This window comes from Cydia fagiglandana, chromosome 8 (assembly GCF_963556715.1).
Source record: "Cydia fagiglandana chromosome 8, ilCydFagi1.1, whole genome shotgun sequence".
Taxonomy (NCBI): Eukaryota; Metazoa; Arthropoda; class Insecta; order Lepidoptera; family Tortricidae; genus Cydia; species Cydia fagiglandana.
The window spans coordinates 3450279-3476826 of NC_085939.1; the positions used below are offsets into that span (position 1 = coordinate 3450279).

At 36.3% G+C, this 26548-nt stretch overlaps 1 protein-coding gene across 1 annotated transcript in view; it reads left to right on the top strand.

Moving 5' to 3' along the window:
* The window catches only part of LOC134666491 (paired mesoderm homeobox protein 2B-like), a 44254-nt gene extending 20623 nt beyond the window's left edge, over positions 1-23631 (top strand). The window contains exons 3-4 of the mRNA XM_063523671.1: positions 17180-17393; positions 23203-23631. Coding sequence (XP_063379741.1) covers positions 17180-17393; positions 23203-23396 — 408 coding nt within the window. The 3' untranslated portion in view covers positions 23397-23631. The remainder of the gene's footprint in view (positions 1-17179; positions 17394-23202) is intronic.
* Positions 23632-26548: the final 2917 nt, after the last annotated feature.

Consider the following 26548-nt stretch of genomic DNA (forward strand, 5'->3'; position numbering starts at 1 on the left):
AAAATTCAACTCCAATTCAAGAATTGCAATTTACAATAATAAGTATTTCATCCTGTGCAAAAAACAGTCAGTTATCAGACGTCAACGTTATCTTATTATTATTTCCCTTTCAAATTAAGCAATAACAATATTATGGATGCTCCATGTAGCACTGCAATTCAAACACCACAATAGAGCTTTTATTCCGTATAGTTGGGAACAAACAATTGTGGCAAGTGCGTCTAATCAGAATAGAGTCGCGAGCGCGTGCGAGCCGCGTGGCGGCGCGTGCCGGGCACCTGCTGCGCCCGAGTCAGGGGTAATGCCATACTCGCATTTTCAACCCTAATATCTACCCGTAAGGTGCAAAATAGAAACAAGGACCGAGGGCCATGTTAAGTGAACACTTGTAATTACACGCTATCACGCTTCTTCGACTAGATGAATCGGATACTTTTGGCGATTTGTGCACTTCAGAATATGACCGTGCTATTGAAACAAGGAATTTGACTTCTGAAATGTTGCCTACATTTCATGCTATAATTTTGAAGCCACAGAAAATGCTTACATACGCAGCAAGAAATCCACGGCGAAGAAAACAATAAATAAATTAAAAATTACACATAGTTTTCGATATTAATCTAAAATATTAAGTATCCAGGGTAAAACCATCATAGTCATTTTTAGGGTTCGTACCCAAAGGGTGGCGAACGAAATACGAAACCCTATAAAGAAACACTTTTTTGCTGACTTCAAAATTTTTGTAATCTAAATGTTATGGTAACTGTAGTTCAACTGTATTACTAGTATAGCGCTTATAATATCAAAAAATCAATTATCCACGAATGTCATCGTTTTTCTGAACTCACGACATGTCCGTGACGCCGTGGGAGCGCACGGGCCGCTGCGCCGGCGCACCGTGTCATCCCACGGGACGCTGTCACAGATACAGCGATAATTCGGCGCGAATCGATTCGCACACGAGGAGATGTTCTCACGTTGATATCAGTCCAGTATTATGTAGAAATAGTAGTTTGTGTTACAAGGGATCAAAATGACATATTTCCGTCAAGGGCGTACATTGAATCCTGAGCGTAATGAGGGTTTCGAGTGTTAACGCCCGAGACGAAATAATTTTGATACCGTGTGACACATATCAACTATCACAAAATCTTAGTGTTGACAGTATCTGATGCTTAAACAGATAGTTTAAGTTAAAAAATAATGTGCAAAAAAATTTAAGAATAGTGTGCTAGAACAGAAGAGTGTTACTTTGATCCCTCCTAGCAGGGAAGAAAAAGCTCTTTTCCGAATAGGTGGTGTGAAAATAATTTAGTACAATCAATGCAAGTACAAGTATTTGTTCTGATAATAGGGCAGAAAAGTTTTGACATCATTGCATTTTTGTGGTATAAATAACTGCCCTAAACCTAAAGATAGTACTATAATGCCCGTCCTATAATGGGTCATTTACCTAGGTTGTATATTAGTAGAACGTATAAAGAATAGTAGGTACATTGTGCAATATGGGGCGTAAGTTGAATATTGCGAACGAGAGTAAGTTAAATCGCGACGACGGCTTTTCGGAGCGATTTATAGACTCGAGTTCGCAATATTATTACGCTCCGAGTTACACACAATGTTTTTCATCACACACAAAAATTAAGGATAAAGACAAAAAACTGTTAATTACGGCACTAGAAACTTCATGACTCCCTAGGGAGAACGCTTTTTCTATAACTCTCGCTAAAACTGCGTGCAATTCTACATTTACTGAGCGAGTGTGATGAAAAAGAACTGTTAAAGATAAAGATAATTTATTTTTCAAGTCTGGTATCATGCCTATGATACCAGACATCGTAAATTTTATATCATTTTCTGTGGTGTTAACGGAATTGGTATAAACAATTTCAACCCTATTGATTAATTAGCGTTAATTACGTTAATATTAACTTTAATTTACCATTTCAGTTGGAATTATCTATACCAATTCCGTTAACATGCGCAATTTAAAATAATACATTACAGACAACAGATAGTCACGATATTTTTACCTATTCCACATTATTTTTCATAATAACCAATTCTTCTTCTTTAGTTATTCAAGATAAAGAAGTGCAAATCGTAGCAAGCACTTAAAGTGATTAAAAAACTGCGCGAGGATTCGTAGAGGGGCTACGCGTGTGTAGACGTCTACGAAGATTGCCGCCCCGCCTTTTGTTTTTCTGTAACCTTTCAAATACATGGTGTAACCGAATAATTTTAACAGCGTATTCCTGATCATATTTAGAGACATAAATGTCCTTTAAACTTTTTTGAAATTCACCTATTTTCAGAGATAATAATTATTAATTTAAAAAAAAACAAGTTTTTATTGTTGCATAGTGTAAAAGGCCTTTTTGATGGTGATGTTGCTGCTATGGGACGTAGTCTAAATATCCATATTGATAGATGTCAAAAAGTGACAAGTAACACTTTGCAAAAAGTAGGTTTTACAAAAATAAATCAATTTTAAGTGACAAGTTTACCAATAATATTTATTTTTTATCTACAAAATACATTCAAAAAGTTGAAAAAACAAAACAAAAAAAAATTTTTTTTGGCGAAATTGACCTAAACTTATATTACATTTTTTCCTGCTTTTGACCTCAGATATGCGTGGTTAAAATTATTGGGATTCCTCATGTTACACCGTGTATTTATCATCAGGTGCTGAATTGATATATGAGCAATCGTAGCTCACCATTTACATTGCTGTGATATGATTAGGATATTGGAAGTCTAGTTATAAAGAACAGTCTCAACATTCTAGTCCAGTGTTTTTCAAACTTTTTCATGACGCGACCCCCTTAGTACGAACAAAATGTTTCGCATATGTCTTGTTTTAAGCCTGGCCCCATGGGTCCGCGACTTACAGTTTGAAAAACACTGGTCTAGTCTTTTCTAAGAAGAAGAAGAGAGATATCAGACTTTTACATTTTTCAAACGCATAGTCTTAAGATTTATTCTTCGTGTATATTTACCAGTTTTTGTTTTTTATTCCCTTTGGACAACGTCATTGTTTTATTAAAAAAATACACTGATAGGCTTTTATTTTATATAATTTTAACGAGGATAAACTCCATGGTTTTCATACGTACGTTAGCGGAAAAGCATCTAAAGTTATAAGTTAGAGCAACTGGGAACCGAGCAAAATTTTTCAACAAAAACAATATTTAAGAAAAAAATTAGAAGTCTGTTATTAAATAGTTACGCTAATGCAAGTTAGTCATATTTAGTTTAGTAATTAGCATAGTATTAAGCATGAAGGTATAAACATTTAGGTATAATTGGGTGTATTTCATTCGCCAACAAACTGTTTCGCAGTTTGGCGAAGTTTTGTAATAGTTTTAAGTGTTTTTTGTTTATTAGCAATAAATTAAAAAAAAAAAAAGACTACGATTGAGAAAATATGCCAGCTCAAAAATGTTGTTACAAAATAATGATACTGTGGTAATAACACTTTTGCACAATTCCCCTAAAACGATGCAACGTGTGAACCTGAAACTTTCCCAGTTTCTCACATTAGCAGGTCCCAGAGGTCTCGGTGCCACTATCTATTACATACTCATTCTTAACATTCGCTGCTGGAATTAGATTGGTGTTAAATCTGTCCCTTTCACGCTAGGGTGATTTCAATATTGGTGTCACCCTTGTATAGTGTGATTATTTTTCATTTAGCCCGCGACTTGTTGTTTGGTCCCCGGAGACGCGGGGCAAGTGCCGGTCCTCTGGGGGCTAAGTACCAGCGGTAACTAGAGTTCGTGTGAGAACACTGGTAATTGTAATTCACACTGTGGGAGGATTTTGTTCACACGGTTTGATTAGAGGTACAGTTTTTTTTTGTAAAATTTTATTGTATTACAGAGAGGTCCATAGTATTTGGTTGGCGTTTAAGAAGTACAAATCTAAGAAGAAAAGTAAGATTTTTTAGAAGAATTGTAAGGAATTTGCACCAGTAAGCGTTTGTCTGACGCCACTTTTTTGTTACTTTCCTATTCATAATTATATAATTTTGAAACAAGCATTCAGGACAACAATGCTCCATTTATGTTGTTAAGTATTACAAGTACAAAGTTATCCATTGTACAGTCAGCAGCAGAAGTTGCTAAGCGGGCGAGGTGTTCAAAAACACCTCGACACGCTGTTATTCTCTTAACAATAAAATCGTGTCAAGATCATTTTGAACACCTGGCCCGCTTAGCAACTTCTGCTGCTGACTGTATATTTTTACATGTTCATATTAATTTTTTTGGTGTACTTTAACACTTTATATGTTTAATGTATTGATGTGTTTTTTTATTACTATAAGTATATGTTTTAAAATTATCGCAACTATCAGAATAAAAATATATATCACTCACAGTCTCACTTTTCTTTTGGTTAAGATTATAGTAATACTTTTTTCTAAGTGTAATATTTTTTGTAGTCTTTTCAAACTATTTATTTATCAATCGGGTAGAATATGATACCAGTGACACGACCGACTTGAATATTGTTTGATTTGTTTAGCTATTGTTATCTGCGAAGTTCATTTTTCCCCCATCAGGGGGTAGCATAGGCGCGCCGTCGCGGAGCATGAGGCGGCACATATCATACCATAACTGCGTCCTCGCACAGCGTCCGTATCAATTTACTTTGATTTACTGCGCTTTGCTAAATTCGTCTTCGATTTGGAGATTTTTGCAAGTTATTTTTTACAGTAGTAGGTAAATGATCTAGTAATATTACCTTAGGTATGGTTTATGCGTCGTTGGACTAAAAGTAAATATGGCGATGTATAAAAATGTCTACTTGCATAAGTTCGTGCGTATATAATTTCGACGAAGTATAAAAATGTGCATCTGTTTATTAGACCAAATATAAATATGTTGCGGCACTAGACTAAAAGTAAATATGACGATGTATAAAAATGTCCACTTACATAAGTTCGGGCGTATATAATTTTACGAGGGGATGAATTTGTTCCGTATATGTATTATTATAATCCTGGACCTATGTAAAGAAAGTAGTCATTTTTATATTCCGACTTGATAAGACTTAATCATTTTGAAGTATTGGCTTTCTAATACTCGGACCAATTTTTATTTTATATGTAGACATTTTTATACATCGCCATATTTACTTTTAGTCCAACGACGCATAAACTATACCGTTACCTATACTATTTAATTTTTTTTTACTTATATATCTTAAAATGGAGAACATTTTTTTTATTTCGCCTTTTTTTAGTGTGACTGGTTAGCAATATTAAAAAAAAACTAAATTTCACTGATCTTACCTGAAACAAATATTACAAAATAAAACATGCGATGATAGAATCTCGGTAAGTACTTACTGCGAGCTATACATATAACTATAGTAAATATGGTGATGGATTTGGAAATCGATTAAAAATAACGTAAATACAAGACATTTCACAAAATAATACAGTACAGTGCCAGCCACTTGAATAGCCTCACTCACCAAAATTAATATTTCTCATAGTAATATAAAAAGGAGATATACATTAAACATTAAATATGAAATAAAACAAGAAGCCTTGTAATAGTAAATAAAATATTTATTGTTATCTAATCAAAGTTTTAAGAAATAACGTCAAACAAATAATTGGCCCTTCCACTTGAATAGCCTCACATGCTAAAGGATACTTTTTAGTTATTAAAACGCTTTCGTTTAATATTTTGTATACCTTCCATTAGACCTTATTGATTCGAAAATATGATTAGGTAGTGATTCATATAAAGAATGTATGTAATTAAGGTCCACAGAATCCCAAAAAGTGTAAATAGCTTGAATTAGTTCTTCTTTATTACTAAACAGTCTTCCGTTGTAATAAACTTGCCGAGACAGCCAACCCCAGGCATTCTCCATGATGTTCAGATCAGGAGACAAGGATGGCCAATCTAGAACGTCAATCTGGTTTTCTTCAAACGACTTTGTAACTATGGCAGACGTGTGTATGGGAGCATTATCATGCTGAAAAAACATTTTTTTCTACTTATTACTTTTCTGATCTCACTTTTTGTTTCTTTTAATAAATTTAAACACTTTTCAGCATTTAGTCTTCCATCTACCATAATTAAATCAACAGTACGATAGTAAGAAATTGCTCCCCAAACCATCACCGATCCGAGGGTTGAGTGATGACGTGATAATACTTTCAGATCTTTCCTTAGGTCATGAAAATAATATTTAAATCCATCTGGACCATCTAGATTAAACTTTTTCTCATCACTAAAAATCACATTTCGCCACTAGGTTTTCCAGCACATGTACTTTTTGGCAAAAGACAGTCGATCCGCCACATGTTGTTCGCGCAAAGGAGGTTTACTCATGATATTTTTCGTTTGAGGTGGGATGATGTTCTAATAATTCGTCGAACTGTAGAGAGAGATACTCTAGTATTTATTTCACTAGCTATCTGCCTGGCGGTCTTGGTGGAATTTGAAGCAGAGCGTAAAATAAGTCGACGTTCACGATCCATAGTGGCAAATTTTGTGCGTCCTTTATACTGGTGGCCGTAATTTTCCTTATTTTTAACATAATTATTAATAACTTTAGGGCTGCGACCTATTTTTTTAGCTATCTCACGATGGGATAATTTATGAGTTAAATAAAAATTAACCTTTTCAATTTCTAAACTTGTAAGTTTTTGCCACGTCCTATAGTCACAAAAACATTGTGTTTATCGCGTTACTGCAGGTACTTAATAGAATGCCTTCTGTATTATCTAATCATAATAAAATAAATTTGAAAGCGAAGCATAAATGCACGGTTTGGACAATAATGTTACACTGAGGCTATTCATGTGGACGACCCGTATTAGCTCTTGCGTCCACGACGTTTCGCGCGCAGACAAGTTCGGACTTGTGAATGTGTCGTTCGATAAACGTCAGGGCGTACAATTCAAATTTAAGATATATTGATAAAAATTATCACGTATAATTATAATACTCACAATATATAGGTGAGGCTATTTAAGTGGTTGGCACTGTATATAGGTAGGTATATTAATTTAGTTCTGATTTTATTTTGTAAAACAACTGCAACCTGTTCTGTTTCTTTATTCGACGCAAAACAAGCTAAATCTCTTCAGCAGCCAGCGACACGCCGCCCCACATTTCGTCCACACACACACGTCGCTTACAAACCATTTACCATAAGCACGAGGGACAAGTGCCATTATTGTCTGAACATTAACTGTACTTTATTTTATATCATCCTCCCGCTCGCCACATTTATCATGTGGCTGATCATCTCGCTTCGAACCCGTTTTATTGAGTCGGACTGTGGAAAATATTTCTAGTTGCGTACACGAATATATTAAACAAATGAGGGCTTCTGCTCACCTTTAACTCCTGCACAGGCACTTATAATGATTGTTCTTAATGTTTTTTTTACTATCAAAACTTTCTATCTTTAGGTGTACTAGGAATTTGTAATTGGGAAACTCTAATTCCAAACTTGGTATATCTCAGATACAAAAATTATAGTTCTGGTGAACAAATTCGTCCAACTCATTTGCCTTTTGGTACAAAATTAGTAAAAAAAATTGGTACAAAATTAGTAAAAAAATTTGGTACAAAATTAAATTGGAGAATCGAACAGATTTTTTAGTATCTGGGATATAACTTATGAGGTATTATTACATGATTTCTACACTGTGCGGTTACAGAAAATTACATATTTATATTTTCAATTTCAACTATTTATTCTAAACTAGGCTGCTTGAGTGATTTTTCGGGTCGTTGGCCAATTTTGATTGTCACAGTATTACCTATTCGTATTTGTAATTTTCTGTAACTTTGCTACAGTTGTAGTGCATAATTATTTTCCATCGGATTTTCACGAAAGCATACCTACGAACCTGTGTTGTTATTTCAGTCAACAAGGTCTCGGTACAGAAAGTACTGAGGTTCATTAAAGTAGCATGACAAATATGAACGTTTCCGAGAAAATACGATGGAAAACAATTATGCTCTACATCTGTACTATCTTGATTTCTAGTCTAAAACAAAATCGCCATCTAGCTAAGTGGACAATGCTCCCGCCTGGCTCCTGATTAGATTGAAACATCTGCCGATCGCTATCACTTACTCGTATTTGTCGAGTCGCGTGCCGCAGCGATCGTCTGATTGCGACATTGTCGGATGTCGCTAATCACGGTGATGCGTCAGATCGATTCAAATCCGAACCATTTTTAATTGAAAAGGTCTCAACGAGGAAGCGGCAGTTGTATCGGTCACGGGTGATTAATTGTTGCGATTTTAGATCCGATTGTTATTTATGAACTCATTGTTTTGGCATTGTAGGTTATCGATAAGTTTTACTGGTTAGCTATATGACATTATGCTGTAAGTTGTTGGTAGGTACTTATAAGTAAGAATAATAATTATCTAAAAATAACATCAGTTAAAGTTATACCTACTGTTATGTTACTGGAGCGCGCTTAAATATGAATAAAAGCATTTAGTGATTATTTGGGAACTCTGTTTAAAATTATTCCTATTAGACTTTCAAATAAAAAGTGGTGACGAAAGGTATTTACTTTTAATTGTTTATGAAAATTATTATCATCCAACCATATTGCAATTTTTATGCTTAATGATAGTTACCCTCTTTATAATATTGTTTTAATTATTTGAAAATAATAGTGAGGCTCAAAATGTGCAGTGTATTATTAAGTAATTTATGAGATTCATCATTAGTTTAGCTCAACTGGTGTTTATTTATGGAAGTGGGGGGTGGCGGGGTAATGGCGCGTGAGCGCGCGCGCGCATCTGTCGAGGGTGCTCCGGCGGCCACTTGCTTCTACTGACACTATTATATTCATTGACGCTCAAAAAATATATATCATAACATAAATCATTTCTGGTTGAAAATAAACAGGTTGACAGATGGAGTTGACTGTGACTAGAACTCGAAGGTTCAATAAACTTTAATTGTATATTTATATAAGGATAATTTTTATTATGATAACTAAGTAGGTATGCATGATAAAATTTATTTTTGCGCATCAGCAAAAACGTACAAACGTACATAAGATATAGTGCATAATTATTTTCCATTGAATTTTCACGGAAGTTTACGAACGTGTCTTGCTATTTGAGTCAGTCTCGGTACAAAAAGTACTGACATTGATTGAACTAGCATGACAAGTACAAACGTTTCCGCGAAAAATTTATTTAATACGATGGCAAACAATTATGCACTACATATGTACATACCTAATTTTAATTATTTATTTATTTATTTATTTATTTATTTATTTATTTATTTATTTATTGGAAAACCAACAGCACATGAAACATATTAGCACTATGTATAAAAATCGAAGGCCAATTATAGGTTTTCACAGATAGAAATTACATAGAAGATAACTTCGCTAAGTAAGTATATATAGTTTACAATTCTGCGTAGACTAAGCAAGTACATACATAAATTAAGAATAAAAACTATTGAGGACAAAAATCATTACAGACAAGATAGAAAGGTCAAGCTCACTCAAAGAATTTAAGCGTTAAAATACGTCGTATAGACTGCGTATTTATATTAAACACATCAATATCATGCTCTCTTGACAGACTGTTAAGTGTTCTTAATAAAAAAGGAAGAATATAAAAATCTACCCTATTTTCGTTTTGTTTATGAACTCAAATTCCTCGTAGCAACATCTACTACCAAGTGGATATTTAAATATTATATTTATTGAATGATACCAATATCTCAAACTACGTGAACTTGAGTACTTGGGTCAAACAGAAAACTGTGTTACGTCTTTGAAGAAAAATGTACAGTTCGCGCGAACACACTAGTTTTCTCTCCTGTGGGCAATAGTTAACAGCTTGTGGGCATGTAAGTAATGATTTTATCATAGTCCTCTAAATAAAAGGAGGAACTTTTCACGTGGATAAGGGTTAAATAAGAAAATTAATCTTTATAGCCCTTAAACCTAACCTTTATAGGCCTTTTTAGCCTTTTATTAGCCTTTTTAGCCTTTGGCTTTAGTATTTTTTAACTCTTGTGTATGTCTACAGGAAAGACGTAACGCAGTTTTCTGTTTGACCCACTTATATGTGTATTCTTACTTACGTTTTGTGTTACGTCAGACTAAATTAATTAATTAGCAGCATTATTAAGCCAGATTTAGGTGACAGACCAAAAGTGGAACGAGGATGTGTGTTTGAACGTTTACTTTTAAAGCATAAATTAAGTGGTAGTAGTAGTAAAACACTTTATTGTACAAAAAACAAAACAAAACAGGAAAAATAACATTCGTCATTAGTACAAAGGCGAACTTATCCCTTTAAGGGATCTCTTCCAGTACAAATACGAAAGGGAAGGGAAGGGATTAAATACGGAATACTACGAACACACGAACACTAAATAGGTATAGCGAGGAAATAATATTCGTAACTACTCAAAGTATAATACATTTTTGTTAATAAATAACTAACCCAGATGATCCTTGTTTATTAATAAACAAAACTCAATTAAAGGAGATGAGTTGCGCCAACGCACCTGTCGCTAAACGCCGTCGAATAGCCGCCATACGGCCTGAATAAACGCGCATTCATCTCTTTATTATGATGTGTTAATCCTGGATTATCAGCAAATGTTAACACATGTTACCAGTTAGTAAAAAAAGCCAAGCGACATCGGAACGACTTAAGTTTAACCGACGATACAAGCTAAAGTCAGCTGTAGCGTTGCGTAAATAGGGTTCATTTAACAATGTGAATTTAAGGTGGTGGAATTGGATGGATTATCGAGGGTAGCTAATATTATTCCGGGGCGTTCGGTGTTGCCTTTTCATCCGCTAAGTATAAACAGGGGGGTGTGTTCGTGTTTGAGCGCTCGACCGCTGCGCGATTGATTTACTTTTGGATAGGTGTCCATGAGCATCGTATAATTCGGTTATTGTAAGTTTGAAGGAAAATTTCTGGGAAATGGAAACGTTTATATTTTGATCAATTTAGGTATAATCTGATTGACGCGTTGTCTCCGTGATCTTTGTTATATAAAGCTGCAGAAATATATCAAACCTTGTTAATTTGTTAACTACGTGCTTTTATAAATGGCGATTATCTTAAGTCACTAAATTTTTTGTGCAGTACAGTCACCTGCATTAATAAATAGTAATTATGTTACACAACGAAGTGCGTAAAAATATCTGACATCATCTAATTTGTAGAGCCTTATGGCTGCTATATGAGCGTGTCACATATTTTTGCGGCCTTCGTTGTGTAAAATAGGTTACACATTGCAGGTAACCGTACAAATGGTGCTACTTTACCGCACTAGTGGGATAGTTAGCACATTACGTAACTATGTCGAAATTTTAAAGGGCCAATATGGCCCTTTAAATTTTGTGTATGTACTGTAACTGCACTGTGTATGTGCAAATAGGTAATTCCCAACTCGTGTCGATTTTAAGTACTTCTTTCGGTCGTGTTTAAATTTTTCGCCACTCATTGAAAATACCTATAGGTAACCACATTTTATTTTATGTGTTAAAATATCGACCACCAGCGCGAGCTACGCGCTACAAGCGTAGCCGATATCACTTGTTTTCTGCTTTGTAGGGAAAAGTGCCAACAAACAGAGAACCCGCCCAGTGGGTCGCTGGCAATAACTATGTTAACCTACTATAACATTTTCAAAAATAATATTTCATAGGAGTGCGAATTGACACGTTTTAGCATTCGCATTTGTGCGATATAATATTTTCTGCGGCACAGAGGCCGGGCCCGGGGCTTCAGTCAATATTTGCGAGCCCGGGCCGGGCTAATGAATACAATTAGATCATTCCGCGCGGCCTCCCGGCCTCCGAGCGCCCCCAACGTGTCAAGACGAGCCTCTGCACATAGCGCTAGTTGGCATCGCAAACATCGCCAACCTGTTACGTGGCGTATGGTGGAAAATTCTAGTGTTATCTAATTAGAGCACCCTGGCGTGACGGGCAGTCGGGATTTTCAGTTAATTAATGTCGTTTGTAAACTTGACAAAATTAATTAAAGTTCACACCTGTACTAACCTGTACGCATATGATGTTCGTTCTTGTCTACGTGACAGTGTGATAAAACGGTGTCCGTCACTTTCTATCCCACGGTGTTAAAAAGTGAGAGTTATTTTATCAAGTGGATTAAACCATCCATAATAAGCCTGTTGATTATCATTGCAAAATTATCCGTACTCCCGGTACGGAGTTACCAGTCCTAAATCATTGTTCTAATAAATTGTATCATAGAGAAATTATGTTCAACTTTCACAGCAGATTTTTACCGATATCCGAAACTCTCGAGCAGGCAATTTTGCCGGGTGGCCTAATGTTTGCTTTCCAAGCTTTGGCTAACACTTTCCTTTGGTGTTCCGGCCCATTTCTCATCTAGTCAAGTATTTTCTCGACTGCCAACACTTTGTAGTCGCTATATATTCTTGCTGATGGACAAGAAACTTTTATCTACCCACTAAATAAATGAATCTACTGTATTATGTATATTCGTAGGTGAAATATGACAAGCAACTAGTTTAATGGCTGATCATGTAAATGTGACCATGACGCTTCAAGTAATGTCTTCCCTAATTATTTCCGCTGCGTTTGGCACACTCGAAGCATTTTTTACATCCACGAGCCAAATAGTATGCCGAACAACATGACGCTCCCCTGCTCGCCTAATTCAATGACAAATGATCTGCGAGAAATGATTTTCCAATTTTATTATTCGATTATTCGGCGTATGTAGGAATTTGTGGGGTAGTTTGCTGAAAGATAAATAAGCCGGGGACGTCGCGAGCGCAGTGGATGTTTTAGTTTTAGAACATTTATTAGAAAATCAAAGATGAAGTTGTCAGTGTAAGTTTGCGAGTGGCCTGGCCGCGGTCCTGGCGGAGCAGAGCCGAGCTGCTGAATATATTAGCTGTTGTTTGGTGTTTGCTCGCCACGACAGTGCCACATGGCGCAGGACTGTGTTTATTTTAATACTCAGCCATTGTCGCTCGTCTGTTTGCCGAGGGAACTGTATTAAACTACCCCTTGCGGGCTTGTGAGAGGTGGTTGATGCTAGATAAACGCTACGAGCGTATATTTTTCATTTATTTTTGCGAAAATATTCTACTGTTTTTCAGTGAATAAGACCTGTTGTCTCATGACAGTTATGACGTTGTAATTTTGGTCACGAGCTGTCTTTAACACGTTTTGTATAATTACACTTCTGACCTCAATATGATTAATTGTTTTGGGTTAGTTCGGGCATCATTTATCCGGTTATTAAAATTAAACTTAAAATTTACAAAGGATTATTAACTTTCATTCATAAAATTCAGACATTTCTAAGACATGTACCTATATAATGTATGTAGGTATCTCAAAATAACTGAACGCACTGATATTCGCAGTTAGAAATATGCTTGAAATATAATATCTACATATTTAATTTAATGTTTGGCGTGTTGAATTGGGCACTCGACTGGGCTTCATCTCTATCAAATATAGCCACTTGAATACCACGTTGATGGGCTCCAGTGAATGAGGCAATAAGAGTCCATAACACTTTAATCATAATGTGATGGGCCTTATCAGTTAATGTGCAGTGAGGCGGCATCTGCAGGCGTGTGCATCTCGCGTTTAATTACATTACTCGTCGCCCCGCACCGCGCCGCGCCGCACCGCTCGGTTCATTTGCAAAGTGCATTTCGATGCTTCGCTCGATTGTTCCGACCCGCGCTTAATTGCCCACCCGTTATTTATTATTGACATTTGCTTGTATATTTACTCGTATTTATTGGTCGACATTCATTTACGTATTTTACTACTCCACTAAAATAAATCGTTAATCAATAAGTTACAGTATTGGTGAACATTTTTAGCAAAATGAAATGCACTCGTAGATATTTATTTATGTGGATGGAATTAGGGAAAACATAAATGAAATTTACGCAATAAATATTTATTCAAGGAGCACGCATCGTATTCGATAAACATCTCGGTAAACAAATACATCGGCGGACGTGTATTTGCCCCGGGCCGCGCTCGGCTTGACTCCTTGCCATTCCGACTGCCATCGTATCGGTACTCATTTGTATTGGCGGTAGCTCCTGTATTATTTGTTTGTTTGCGGATGCCACATGGGTAGCGAGAGCTTTGATTTTTTCCGATTCGGAAATAATGTCGGGGTGCCCGGGGCGATTGGCCGGCATGCAGGATCGGAGCCAATCAGGCGCGGTATGTTCGTTAGAGCCGCGCGGCGACTCGCTTGTTAAACCTGGCACGTACGTGGGACCTTTCCACTTCGTAGCACTGATTTTCTCTTAGACGGATTCGACGATATAATCAACCTCGACCATCTTCGAGTTCATTTGCTGAACAAATGTTCTGCAAATATTTTTCAGCGGTATTGACTTACACTGCAGTGTTGTGGCTTTCTATAATTGTACTCACCAACGACGATATACTGTTCAAGTATAGGAATGAGTCTAATCCTTAAGTACTAAATTAGACTCATTATAATTATTACACAATGCTTATAAATCATTTCGCTTATGACACTAATATCTGAAGAGACTTACTTATTCCATTGGGCCAGCGTCAAATTGCAGTCATAAGTATAAGTATCTATAATCTACTCTTAGAGTAGCGCGGGCGGCGTAATGCAGTGCCCGTCAGCGGTGCTGCGTCGACAGAAAAGCTTAAGAACATTGGTGCCACAAACATTCGTTAGCTCCTTCAGAAAAGTGACAGAACTTGATCTAGCGCGTCTCCAGATGGTGCACCTGTCTGTCAGACTGACGTGCCACTGGCACGGAACCTAAACTGGATCAATAATTCTTATTATTACATTAAGTATGATTAAATGTTACACTTCCGTGTTTCGCAAGGGCACGTTCTAGCCATATACTCCGACCGACCCCCAATACCGCAAAAAAAATTACTGATTTCTCAGACAAAACAACCTCCAGACTGAGCATAGTCGCGCTACCCCCCTCTGCCACGCATACGTTAATTTTACTCCATGTTCGAGTCGAAAGTGTCTTTGTGTGACGTCCGTGTCTTTGAACGGGCCAATCACGGCACGGGACTTCGCTCACCTCGTCCCGCGCATCCCCGCATTTTTGGCATCATCGGTTGCATGAAAATAATTGCTCTAAACTCGGTCTAGAGGATTCCTAGTCTATGACTGATTTTTATGAGACAGTCATCATTTATAAAAAAATCTGGTTTAACTCGAAGTAGGTATTTCAGGAGACCGGCCTATTTATTATTCATTTATTTTTAAACTTTATTGCACATACAAAAAGTACAACAGGCGGACTTAATGCCGTTATAGGCGTTTTCTACCAATCAACCATAGGGCGAAACAGAAAAGCGTCCATGTGGGTGCAGTGAGAAATAAACAGAAAAAAAACGTAGCTTTGAGCGAAGTAAAATATCAACATTACCTATACCATGCGGCCTATATGTACCGAACCAGATGAAAAAACTGACGAAGGTATTTTATCTATCATCAGAACTGTTTGTTTACCATTACAAATCTGTAACAACCTTGAATGCTAGCTGTAATTTTTACAAACCTTCAGTAAGGGAGACCGAGGTGAGTTGTGACAGAGGAGAGTTGTGAAATGGTCGATCTTTTGGAATCTATTAACTAAAAACTAGGTCGCAATAGCGCGCGTTTGTTAATTCAAGTTACGAGCTAACAAACGCACACTGTTGCGAGCTCGCTAACAGTTATTAGACTACAAAAAATCGACAATTTCACAACTCTCCTCTGTCACAACTCACCTCGGTCTCCCCTATCCACATACCTATAGGTACCTTGTATACCTAAGTGTGTAATTGGTTTCTAAAATGTATTCCGAGTAGGTCATTAACGTTGTCTCGATCACTGCCAAGGGTAATGTAGGTACGTCAGGCAAGTGGGTGGTAAATGAAGCATCTGGTAATATTTCATTCCTTTTGATCTTTGACGAACAGTACCTATAATGTGCGAAATTATGCGAAACAATTTTTCATTATTGACACAATTTGTTTGTACCAACAATGGGAAAGGGATCTTTTCTTAAAGGGAGTGTTAATGAAATCAAAGAAAGTCTTCTTAGTTAATTAATATAAATGTCAGATTTGTATGTTTTTTTGATCAAAACAGTTTAACGAATTTGGGTGGAATTAGATAAACTGGAAGCGGCAGTTTGAAGGCGTCTGCTAAAACAACGAGTTTTATTGACTACTGAGACAGTACTACTTAAATAGGAATGAACAGCTGTATTTCCCCGCATTTCAGACCGAAGTTAAATGAAGAAATGAGTATAAAGGCGAGCAAACATCATCAGCACGGAGATGAACAAATAGGGCGCGTATGATTGTGCTCGCTCGGCGCCCAGTTTTTATCACGGCCCAATCAGCGCCCGTGGCAGTTGCAATTATCTCTGGCACCAAATCGAATTATGATCAATTCGGATTGGCTCGAATTCGAACGAATATAAAACGGTTTGCATTAAAATTTGGCGCGCGATGCATGGGATGCGTTCCCATTAGTCGGGTCGAGTTTGTTTGTTTATCCGAACCCACGTACGTTTCGGACGTTTTTATTACTTTTTTGTTTCCCGTTTTGTTTATGTTTCTTTTCCGTCATCGACGTTCAGTCAGGTAATCAACGTGTTTGAGAACAATCAATTACTAATCGATACGTGCGGCTTTAGATTCACTGCGGGCTAATTAACACGTGTATACGTGGAGCACTACGTTTGATATCATATTATAAGGATACTATAATATATCACATAATTTAAATACCTACATATTATAATTAAATTAAAAGCTCTATTTACATTAACCCTTAAACTATCTGACATTCCTTTCTAGTACCTAATTGAAACAGTGTTTATACTAACAGTTTTAGTACCCGTGGTATATCGATATAATTCAAGATGGGTAATTAAGCTTTTAAAAAAGTACATTTTTTGAACTAAATTAACCTATCATCAAATCAGACGCCTGGCCCACACACACGAAACAAGAAACATGAAAATATAAAAGGTGACCGAGGTCAAACATGTCGTAAAACTTGTTTTGTAAATCGTTAACATTCATGTTACACAAACGATGAAAAAGCTCATTCAATTATCATCTGAAGAATAACAGCGTCACTTTCGTTTTCAGGTGTGGTTCCAGAACCGGCGAGCGAAGTTCCGCAAGCAGGAGCGGTTAGCGCAGCAGAAAGCAGGCGAGGCCCCAGTGAAGGCGGAGGGGAAACGAGACAAGCCGGCGTCGCCCGCGGTGTCGCCGCACCCGCCGCCGGCGCCCGCGCCGCAGCCGGCGCATCATGCCCTGCCGCACCTCTCCCCTCCCGACCTCAAGCCTATCACGTCAGCAGGTAAATATTTTTGTACGTGTCAAACAAATTACTTCATAATAATAATTAATAACATATTACTTACTTAGTGCCACTTGCACCATCTCACTAAGCCGGGATTAACCGGTTAAATCGTTAACCTAGTGTCAAATTGTACTGGTAACCATGGTAGCTCTAGGTTTAACCGCGGTAATCCCGGATTATTGAATGGTGCAAGTGGCCCTTAGTATCTTGTAGACTACGTTAGTCTATAGCCTGTGCTCGGAACTTCCTAGCTCGCACAGAGGGATATATAGAAATGATTTGTACTGTGTTTTGTATCATTTTGTGAGGCTATTTAAGATTATGATAACATGACCTTTAAAAGGATAATTAGTGGACGGCCGTTTCTCCATACATACATCCCCATGGTCGAGTTGTAAGTTTGTTTGCCAGCTGACACTCGGACGCCACGTCACCAAAGTGTCAAAACTGAAATTGAACTTTATGTGCATATGCACGTAGGTCTATGTTGCTCTGTGGTCTGTGACCCGAGTCTGTGACCGATTAAGCGGTCTTTGGCGTTGAACCTGCGGTGCAGATATATCGGTCATCATTGGCGTCCAAAAGGCTAATCGGATCTTAGTTGTTTAGCAAAGCAAAGACCTATAGGCAGGGTGCCTACGCAATCTAGATATTTACTTCAGCAGCTTCGGAACTGGAACGTTCCATGTACATAATGTGGTGATAATTTAATGTGTTTATGTAGCCATATTGCGTACGTCATGGTGACCTAACATTTATTTTTACAAGATAATCTTGGCGTTGGTGCGATGGCACGATGAAAAATGTGTATTTTTTAATATCGAAGAGCTTTTCGTAACACCACTCGCGCGGAGAGACTTGCCAACAATAAATTGTTGTGAGCATGGCCCTAATTATAAACATTGTGAGCTAACTATACCATCTTTAACCACATATATTTATTCTAGCCGGTATTACGAGCAAAAAATATACATCATCGTTAATAAATTAGCTAAGTATTCTAATTACAAAACTAAACTGACTTAGCTCGAGACAGTCTTTATTTAATCTGAATTCTGTAATAACTTTCTCGTGTGTCTTCGCCGCAAATAAAATCTTAAAACCTGATGATACAGCTGACATCTTCATTTACTTTTTTCACTTGATATATAGTTATAATATAACCAAAATTATAATGCAATATATAAATATGAGAGGGAGATATTGCGGCTTGGAGAAAAAATTCAAAAACGCCGCCAATCTCCGTCGCCGTCCTCGTCTCTCATCACCTTTCCACCCTACTCCAGCCAAATTTCGTTCCTGAAATTTCCTAAACAATTTCGTTCATTAGCATTTTGTAAACAACGTCTTACGTCGCGTTATGAGATCAGCATTTTTACTTGTTAATCTTAGAAAATGTATTCAGTAATTATCGCGAATTCATAATATACGTGTGGTGGGTGGTTGGAATTTGTGATGTCTACTCTTAAGTTTTTCATAGACTTTTCGTTGGATACTTTGTTAGTACATATATGCCTGTTTTGACACCTGGCTGGGAAGTTATCCACGAATAATACCAGTGCAACCTACATCGAAACGTTGGGAACAAAGGTAACAAAATAATAACACGATAGGATCGCTAAAAAAAATTCTATGTCTATGTCTAAATTTTAATTAAAAAAAGAGGATACATACAGTTAGACCAAGACAGCTTTGTTACGATTTTGATAACATACGCAAGTGTTATTCATACGTTATAATTTCATAGAAGTTTTGATGTTTAAAATAACGCTTGCACTGCGTGCGCTATCAAAATCGTTGCAGACTTTTCTTGGTCTCTCAAACTTTTTATTCTTAGTAGGCGCCAGAATCTATGAAAACTGTTTACCCTACACCATATAGTGTATATAGTTTTCACTATTTAAAATACTAGTAATTAATTATTCTCTTTCTTCTGCGTAACCACTTAAATATAACTTGTTTTTAAGAGCAGACGCGGGAATTTGTATCAATCTGTCAACATTTGAAAATACAATAATATATCCGTGCGCATTCTAATTCCTAACCAGATCACTAGAAAAACAAGTGAACAGTAATTCGGTAACACGGCTGGAAGAAGTTTATAAGTCGAGATATAAAATTGAAGAAAATTGAACCTTATGTAATTTTATTTTAAGCTCAAATTTCTTGAATTGTATATGTCTAGTTATCATATTCTTCGCGACATGCACGTGGTTTAAATTGAACATTTATTACCTACGAATTATATAATAAGAAAAACATATTATTATTATCGAAAACAATAGGTCTGACGCCCGTCAAATTTATTTGCGTATTTATTTTTGCGGTGGGAAGGTGAGAACATTAATTGCATGTAAAAAATACGCAAGTAAGTATAACAGGTTAGCACTGATTGACTAGCACGTTATCTTTTACGCGGATCTGCAAAGTTATATTTATATTACATTTTTGGTTTTAATTTTCTCATTTATTAGAAATGAAATAATAAAAGATAATTTATTCGTCATCCGGTCTATAAAAACAAATCTATTGATATCTGTGAAAATTGGCTGAACAGTGTTAATATTACAGTGGAACATACAACACAAAGAACCCAAAGTAATAACACTCTCGTAGACATCTAAAATAATATTTTTTCCAATGGTTATTCTGAAATCATTCAATCATTATTGTATTGTTGAAAAACAAAGTAATTTGGCTGAAATACGACTTACACTCTAAAACTTTTATGAAACCATGATGAAACCTAAAGCATTTTGAACAGTAACGATTTAACAATTCTAGAATTTAGAATTAATGTGAAATCTTTGAAATTTACGATGTGGTAATAGAATGTACGGAAAGGAGATGAGATAACAGTCACACCACAGGAACTTAGCCGCCGCCATACAATTTAAACGACATTCTGAAATAACACGAAATTTGAATTGAACATTCGATTTGATTTTGAGAAAAAGGTCAAGGAATTTAATCTCATTACCAATTTGTACCTTTGTCACGGTGACAATAGGGGATATTACTGCAATGTTCTGCTGCCAGAGTGCAACACTACCGCCTCTAGTAAACTCATAGAGTAACTTATACATACTGTGCCATAAACCGTTTTTTGAAGTTTTCGCAGACAATAAAATATGACATTGATGCATCAAGGCGGTTTGTTAACAAGGGCCTACCGCGAAACGCGAAAATCGAAATTTGGTAATCTATAGGGCTGTTATTCGGTTTCTGTCTCTCTATGACTCTTGCATATTCAAGCGATAAAGAGGCAGACGGCCTACCGCGAACCACGTTCGACGTGTTGCCTCCCTGTCACACTGCCTAATATTCCCTATAGTATGAGATCCCTTCACTAGCGACTTTCATATTGATTGTCAATGTGACAAGGTACGAAAGGTACCGAAATTAAATTCTTTAGCTCTATTAGACAAAGGTATAAGTATCGGGTGTGGCCTGCAATAATCACAAATAATTAAAACATAGATTAGTTACACTCCTCAAACTTTTGTTCAATAACTTTAAAAAATTATGGAGTCATTAGACTTCCTATTTTTCATACTTACAAATTAAAGTATCTACAATATAATGTACGCCATTATCACAGTGATTGACGTTGCTTATCACGCCTTAAACATAATACAATTCTTATTACATTGCGCCTTAGAATTAACTCCAAAGTGCACTAAAAATCAAAACATAAGTTATTTTTAATTGTCGCTGAAACTATGAGGAGTTACAGTTTAATTATTTGCTCGTGTTACAGGCCACACCCGGTAGTATGTTGTAAATTTTCATGCCAAGTTTCATGTAATTTAAAGTGATAGCTTTTATTAACTTCGACTGCATGTTAGCGGTTTTTTTTGTGGCGGGTTTGAGTGACTCTTTACAACTATTTCAAGTTGTAATTTAAAATTTGAATATTTTTTCAAAGGTTTTTATGCGTTAGTATAAATATTAAATCAAGAATAAAAGTATTACCTAAGTACACAGTAGTTAATTTATATGTTTAAATTTCTTGAAGACATCATCCACCAAAATATATTTGTATTTTATATTGGATAATGATTTATGTATTACAAAAGTTCAGCACCTATTACATACGTCTTTGCTTTTTTTCGTAGGTAACTAAAATACATGAAGAGTTATTTGATACTATCTGAATAATGTATGTAGGTGTGGTGTTCGAAACACGCAACATGCTAAGGATAAGACGTTATAGACATGCTGTTGTAATAACACAGTTATTATTGGCCACCGGCCCCATGTATTTCTGTACCAACAACTGAAATTTCTCAAATGTTACATTGATCGAAATTATAGCACAGTGAGTCATTCTTACATTCCCGGCGCGATCACGAAGTGTGCTAAGTATTTTGGGGAGTCGCAGGCTGCGTGGGCGGCCATAACAAGGCTGCTTTCGACAAATACAAGCGTCATGTTTAATTCTAATAAGCGGCTTATAAATATAATTATTACCCTGTTTTTGCTGTGACAAAAGAATCTGGGTCAAGTGTGAAAATGCCCATGACCGTATTTTACTCGACATCAGAATATTTTACGAGAAAAATTTCTTCTCGCATCGTAGGTACTTCACCTATATTCTTTTATCACCGACTATATAATATTATTACTGACTAACAAAAGTTGCAGGTAGGAAATTAAAAAAAAACAGGAGCAAGGATTTTAAAAATATACCTAGGTACTAAATATAAGAAATAATAAAAGTTTTACTGCTCGTTGTGGGATCTCTTTTTAATTACTTAACTAATATATTGAGTCGCTGTTACGTTTGTGAATGGGACGCATCACGCACAGATCTTACTTTAAAGGGCAGCTGTTTATGTTTATCCTTTTTAGACTTTTTTAATACATGCGGTCGCAACTACTAACAAATACTTACATTTCGCTACTATTTGGTAACAATTCAAGAATTGAGAACATTTAGCTATGATGACTTACTTACTTTTATATACCATTGTGTCCAGAATTGGCGTGATGGGATCATTTCTAGGATTTTCAAGGCTTATAAACTGCTAAATATAATTCTCTGCCACTAACGTAGGTACATAAATATTAATAGTTTTGTTTAGCGACTGCGGCCGAGTGCATGGTTTTTGCGTGGCCATCGTATCAGGCTTTATGGCCTGGTGCCGCGCGGTAATGGCGGACTTGCGGCCACATTAATCACATTAGGGCCACCCACCGCCCGCGCCAGATTTTCACTTCGGCTCATTTGCGCTAATTGTGCGCGCGATTGTCACTCAGGCCTGAATAAACAACGGAGCCGCGCGCAAGGATTAGGTGATTAGTGCTTAATTAGGTTACCGCGATTATTTCATGTTCGCCCGACGGCTGCAGTCTGATTTCATATCCGAACAGATTTTGTATGAGTTTGTGATGTTGCGATTTGGATAAGTTATGCTGATGCGAGTACCGTTGCATTTGAAATTATGATTATGAATACTTAAAAGTTCAATAAATTGTACTGTTTTGTTGCATGTACAGTAAGTAACTAAATATGTACTCGCGAAGTTGTGTTAAAATTAGATCGTTTCTGTGATTAAAATTAGATTTAATTTAGAGCGGTACTTATTCAAATGTGCCTATTCAAATGTGCCCATAAATTACGAGATATTACTTTCTTTGCAAATTGGAAAGTTAACACAAAATATTCGCAAGTATGAGATAATTTTACTGTCTGTATTGCCACAGGTTGTCACATAGGTACTTTTCACTACTTGCGTTTACCCTTCCATACATTGTAACATATATTTTTTCAATCGTTATAATGTATATTTCTGTGTTACAGCAAACAAATTATGCGAAGAGCTGAACGGTATCGGAGGAGGCGGGGGCGCGGCGGCGGGCGGCGGCAAGTGGTCCGGGGGCTGCGGGCTGCTGCGCCAGCCCTCGGGCTTCCCTCTACTCAGCGTGGCCCCGCCGAACTACCTACTCTCCGACCACCTCGGCCCGCTAGCCAAAACGAACAATCATCTTTTCTAATGGCTGTAGCGTCCCGGCGCCGCCCGCGACCCAACCGCGCTGCACACTAACCCACATTCCTACTAACATTCCACGTGATGTGACACTTCCAATATTAGAAGTGAAAATTAGAATCAAACGATTTAGTGACTTGTGACGAAACTCGAAGTGAAAACAATTTCAAGTGCCAAAAGTTCGTGTCCATTATATTGTATTGCAATAATAAACTTATAAAACGAATTTTAGATTTATTTATCGTAAGGCAAGTACTGTTGCATGTACTTGTACAAGGATGTATGATATTACAGAATTATACATGTAAGTAGAGTAAGTAGCTAACGTTAGAATAATACAATTTTATGTGATAATTACTGTAAATCAACATTCCAATCGCAAAACAATGTATACGTTTGTGAAGTATACCTTTTGTATTGTATAAGAGAAATTAAAGATTATGGGTGTTGTCTTTTACTGTGATTTTTTGTTAAGTACCTGTATTACCTATCCATTTGGTAAAAAAGTGCCAAAATAGGGTTATAAGCATCGAGCTAGACGCAATATTAAAATCGCTCCTTGATACTAAAAATGCGATGTTAGAAGCAAAAGCAAAGCGGTAGGAAAATATTTTGTAAAATATTCAATACCGGTAGTGTACTGGAATTTAATTGTTTTATTCTAGTCAAAGACAAATCTAGTCAGATCATCTTGAATTTGTAAACAATTGCACAGACATATACTATAGATATTAGTTTTCCGTAATTTAAGTATATTTATTTTAAGCGTATTTACTTTCTTGGGCTGGAGTAAAAGTAACTTTGGAAACACGTTGATAAATATGCTTTTTTTTTGTAAAAACCGGAATTAAAAATCTAGATCTCATATGAATTTGAATCGTAACAATAAAAATGTATTTACATCAATTTACAATTACAAAAATAAGACCCGCAAAGTCAATTTCCTCCAGCTAATTAAAACACCACTGTATAGAGACAAATTAAGTAAAGTTTTGTCAATAATCAGTTAATTGTCAAAAATGTGCCAATTCGCGGAAGTCGATTGGGGTCGATTTCCCTCTTTTAGCTGTGATCTCCAGTTCGTCACTCTCCTGGATGACCTGAGAAATTTTCCAGTCTAGCGCCTGTTTAACCAACTTAAGACGAAAGTTACATGAACGCATTTCCATACAAACCATACTGCCCGATTCGAAGTTTAAGATACATCAATTAATAGATCTAGAAACGATATGGATTAGATGTGTCAGTGTCAAAAGTGAAGTTTTTGTTTGCAGAAACGTCACATTTGACACTGACATATCTAATCCATATCGTTATCGTTTCTAGATCTAATAATTGACGTTAGGTATCTTACAGATCGAATCGGGCCGATAGTCTTCATTTTCCTTCTTCGTTTGACTTTATTCGATTTCTTTTTTTAATAGGAGTAAGGAGATTTTGAAAAAAATTATGAAATTTGTTTATCGCCCCTAACTTTAATAATTAAAAAATCAAAAAAAGTCAAACGAAGAAAATTTACCTAAAATAGTGTAAAATTATCTCCCATAATGTCAATATTCAGAGAGGAAAATAGGAACCATGTTTGTATGGTAATTTGACTGTTCCAGATTAAGATCAGAATATTTGCAATTTCTGTAATATTCTCTAGTCTTTGCTAGAATAGATGGGCATAAATATCCTAGCACGGGACATCCAGGGGAGGCATGACATCTAAACTCGGTGGAGATCAGAGGGCTTACTGCGAACCACGTTCGAAGTGTTGCCTCTCTGTCACACTTGTACATTCGTACGTAAGTGTGAAAGGGAGGCAACACGTCGAACGTGGTTCGCGGTAGGCCCTCAGGTTTAAGAAATCTGTAAAATATTAAATTGACTGAAGTGGTAAAATGTTGAGAATGTAAATATTGTTCTTATGTATAAGGATGGTGTAATTAAATGTGTAAATACGGAAATTAACGAGAACCATTATAATTAAAAAATAAACAATTGTTGTGTAATATGGATTGCCGGAGTGTATGTAATATTTGATGAATTTGTGGAGGGTGTTTTAATAAAGAGAGTCAAATTGGAAAATGTTATTTTATTATTTTCAGTCATATTTTAATTATATGGGCAATTTTTAGTCTGATTTTCAAAATTGGTAGGTTCAAAGAGCTCCTCATTCTGGTTGGAATAAACACGAAACTCCAATTTGGAACAATAAGAATTTAGGAGACCGTCGATTTTGTTAAACACTTAAAACACAAAGAAATTAAACTGTAGGCTGTGGTCCTCAACCTGACTAACATTTGTTCAACGACTTTTAAAAATAACTGGTAGGCATTTTGATTTTTAGCACACTTTAAATTTTATACCAATCTAATTTTGTTATGTTTAAAGCGTGTCAAGCAATGTCAGTAACAGTGATGACAGCGTACATTGAAAATAATATTTAATTTTTATGAAAAATACGGAATGTAAAGTCTTCACAGTTTTTAAAAGTCGCTGTACAAATGTTGGACAGTTTGAGGATCATCAAACTGAAATAAATGTGTACCTGTTAATGGCTGAAATTGGCTCAGGTTTCGCTAATCAACTGGGTATCCTGGAGATTATGGCGTTAGCATACAGTATATGTCTGACCATGGGGCTTTAATTCCAGGGCTTGATTTTACTCGCTAAACTGAGCTACTTTTACCAACCAACCCTAAAATCGGGGAATTTTTTTTGGCTTTTCCATAGAAAACGTCGACATCTGATCAGCCAAAATGTATGAAAAAGTAAAAAAAAAATTCAGGATTTCGGGGTTGGTGCCATAATAAAACTAGCTCAGTTTAGCGAGTAGAATCGAGCCCTGGATTTAAAGCCCGATGGCCAGTAACACCCTGTAGAAAGGTGAAGATGAAGGCTTGATAATTTTTTTATTCCAATTATGAGACAGTTTACATCACAAACCTGTTTTAAAATTAGTGCACACGACATATTGTTTGCTTCGACTATTAATCGTATTTAAAAACTTGTAGGACGCTTAAAGAAACGTCTTAGTTATGAAAAGGAAGTGCCAATCATAGAAAATGTCTGCCCTTGAATACGACAGCGTTTAATTTTCCTAGCTAATATATTTTTTGTTGTTCTGGTTCACAATTTAGAAATCTACAATATTTACAATAAAGTTGGCTC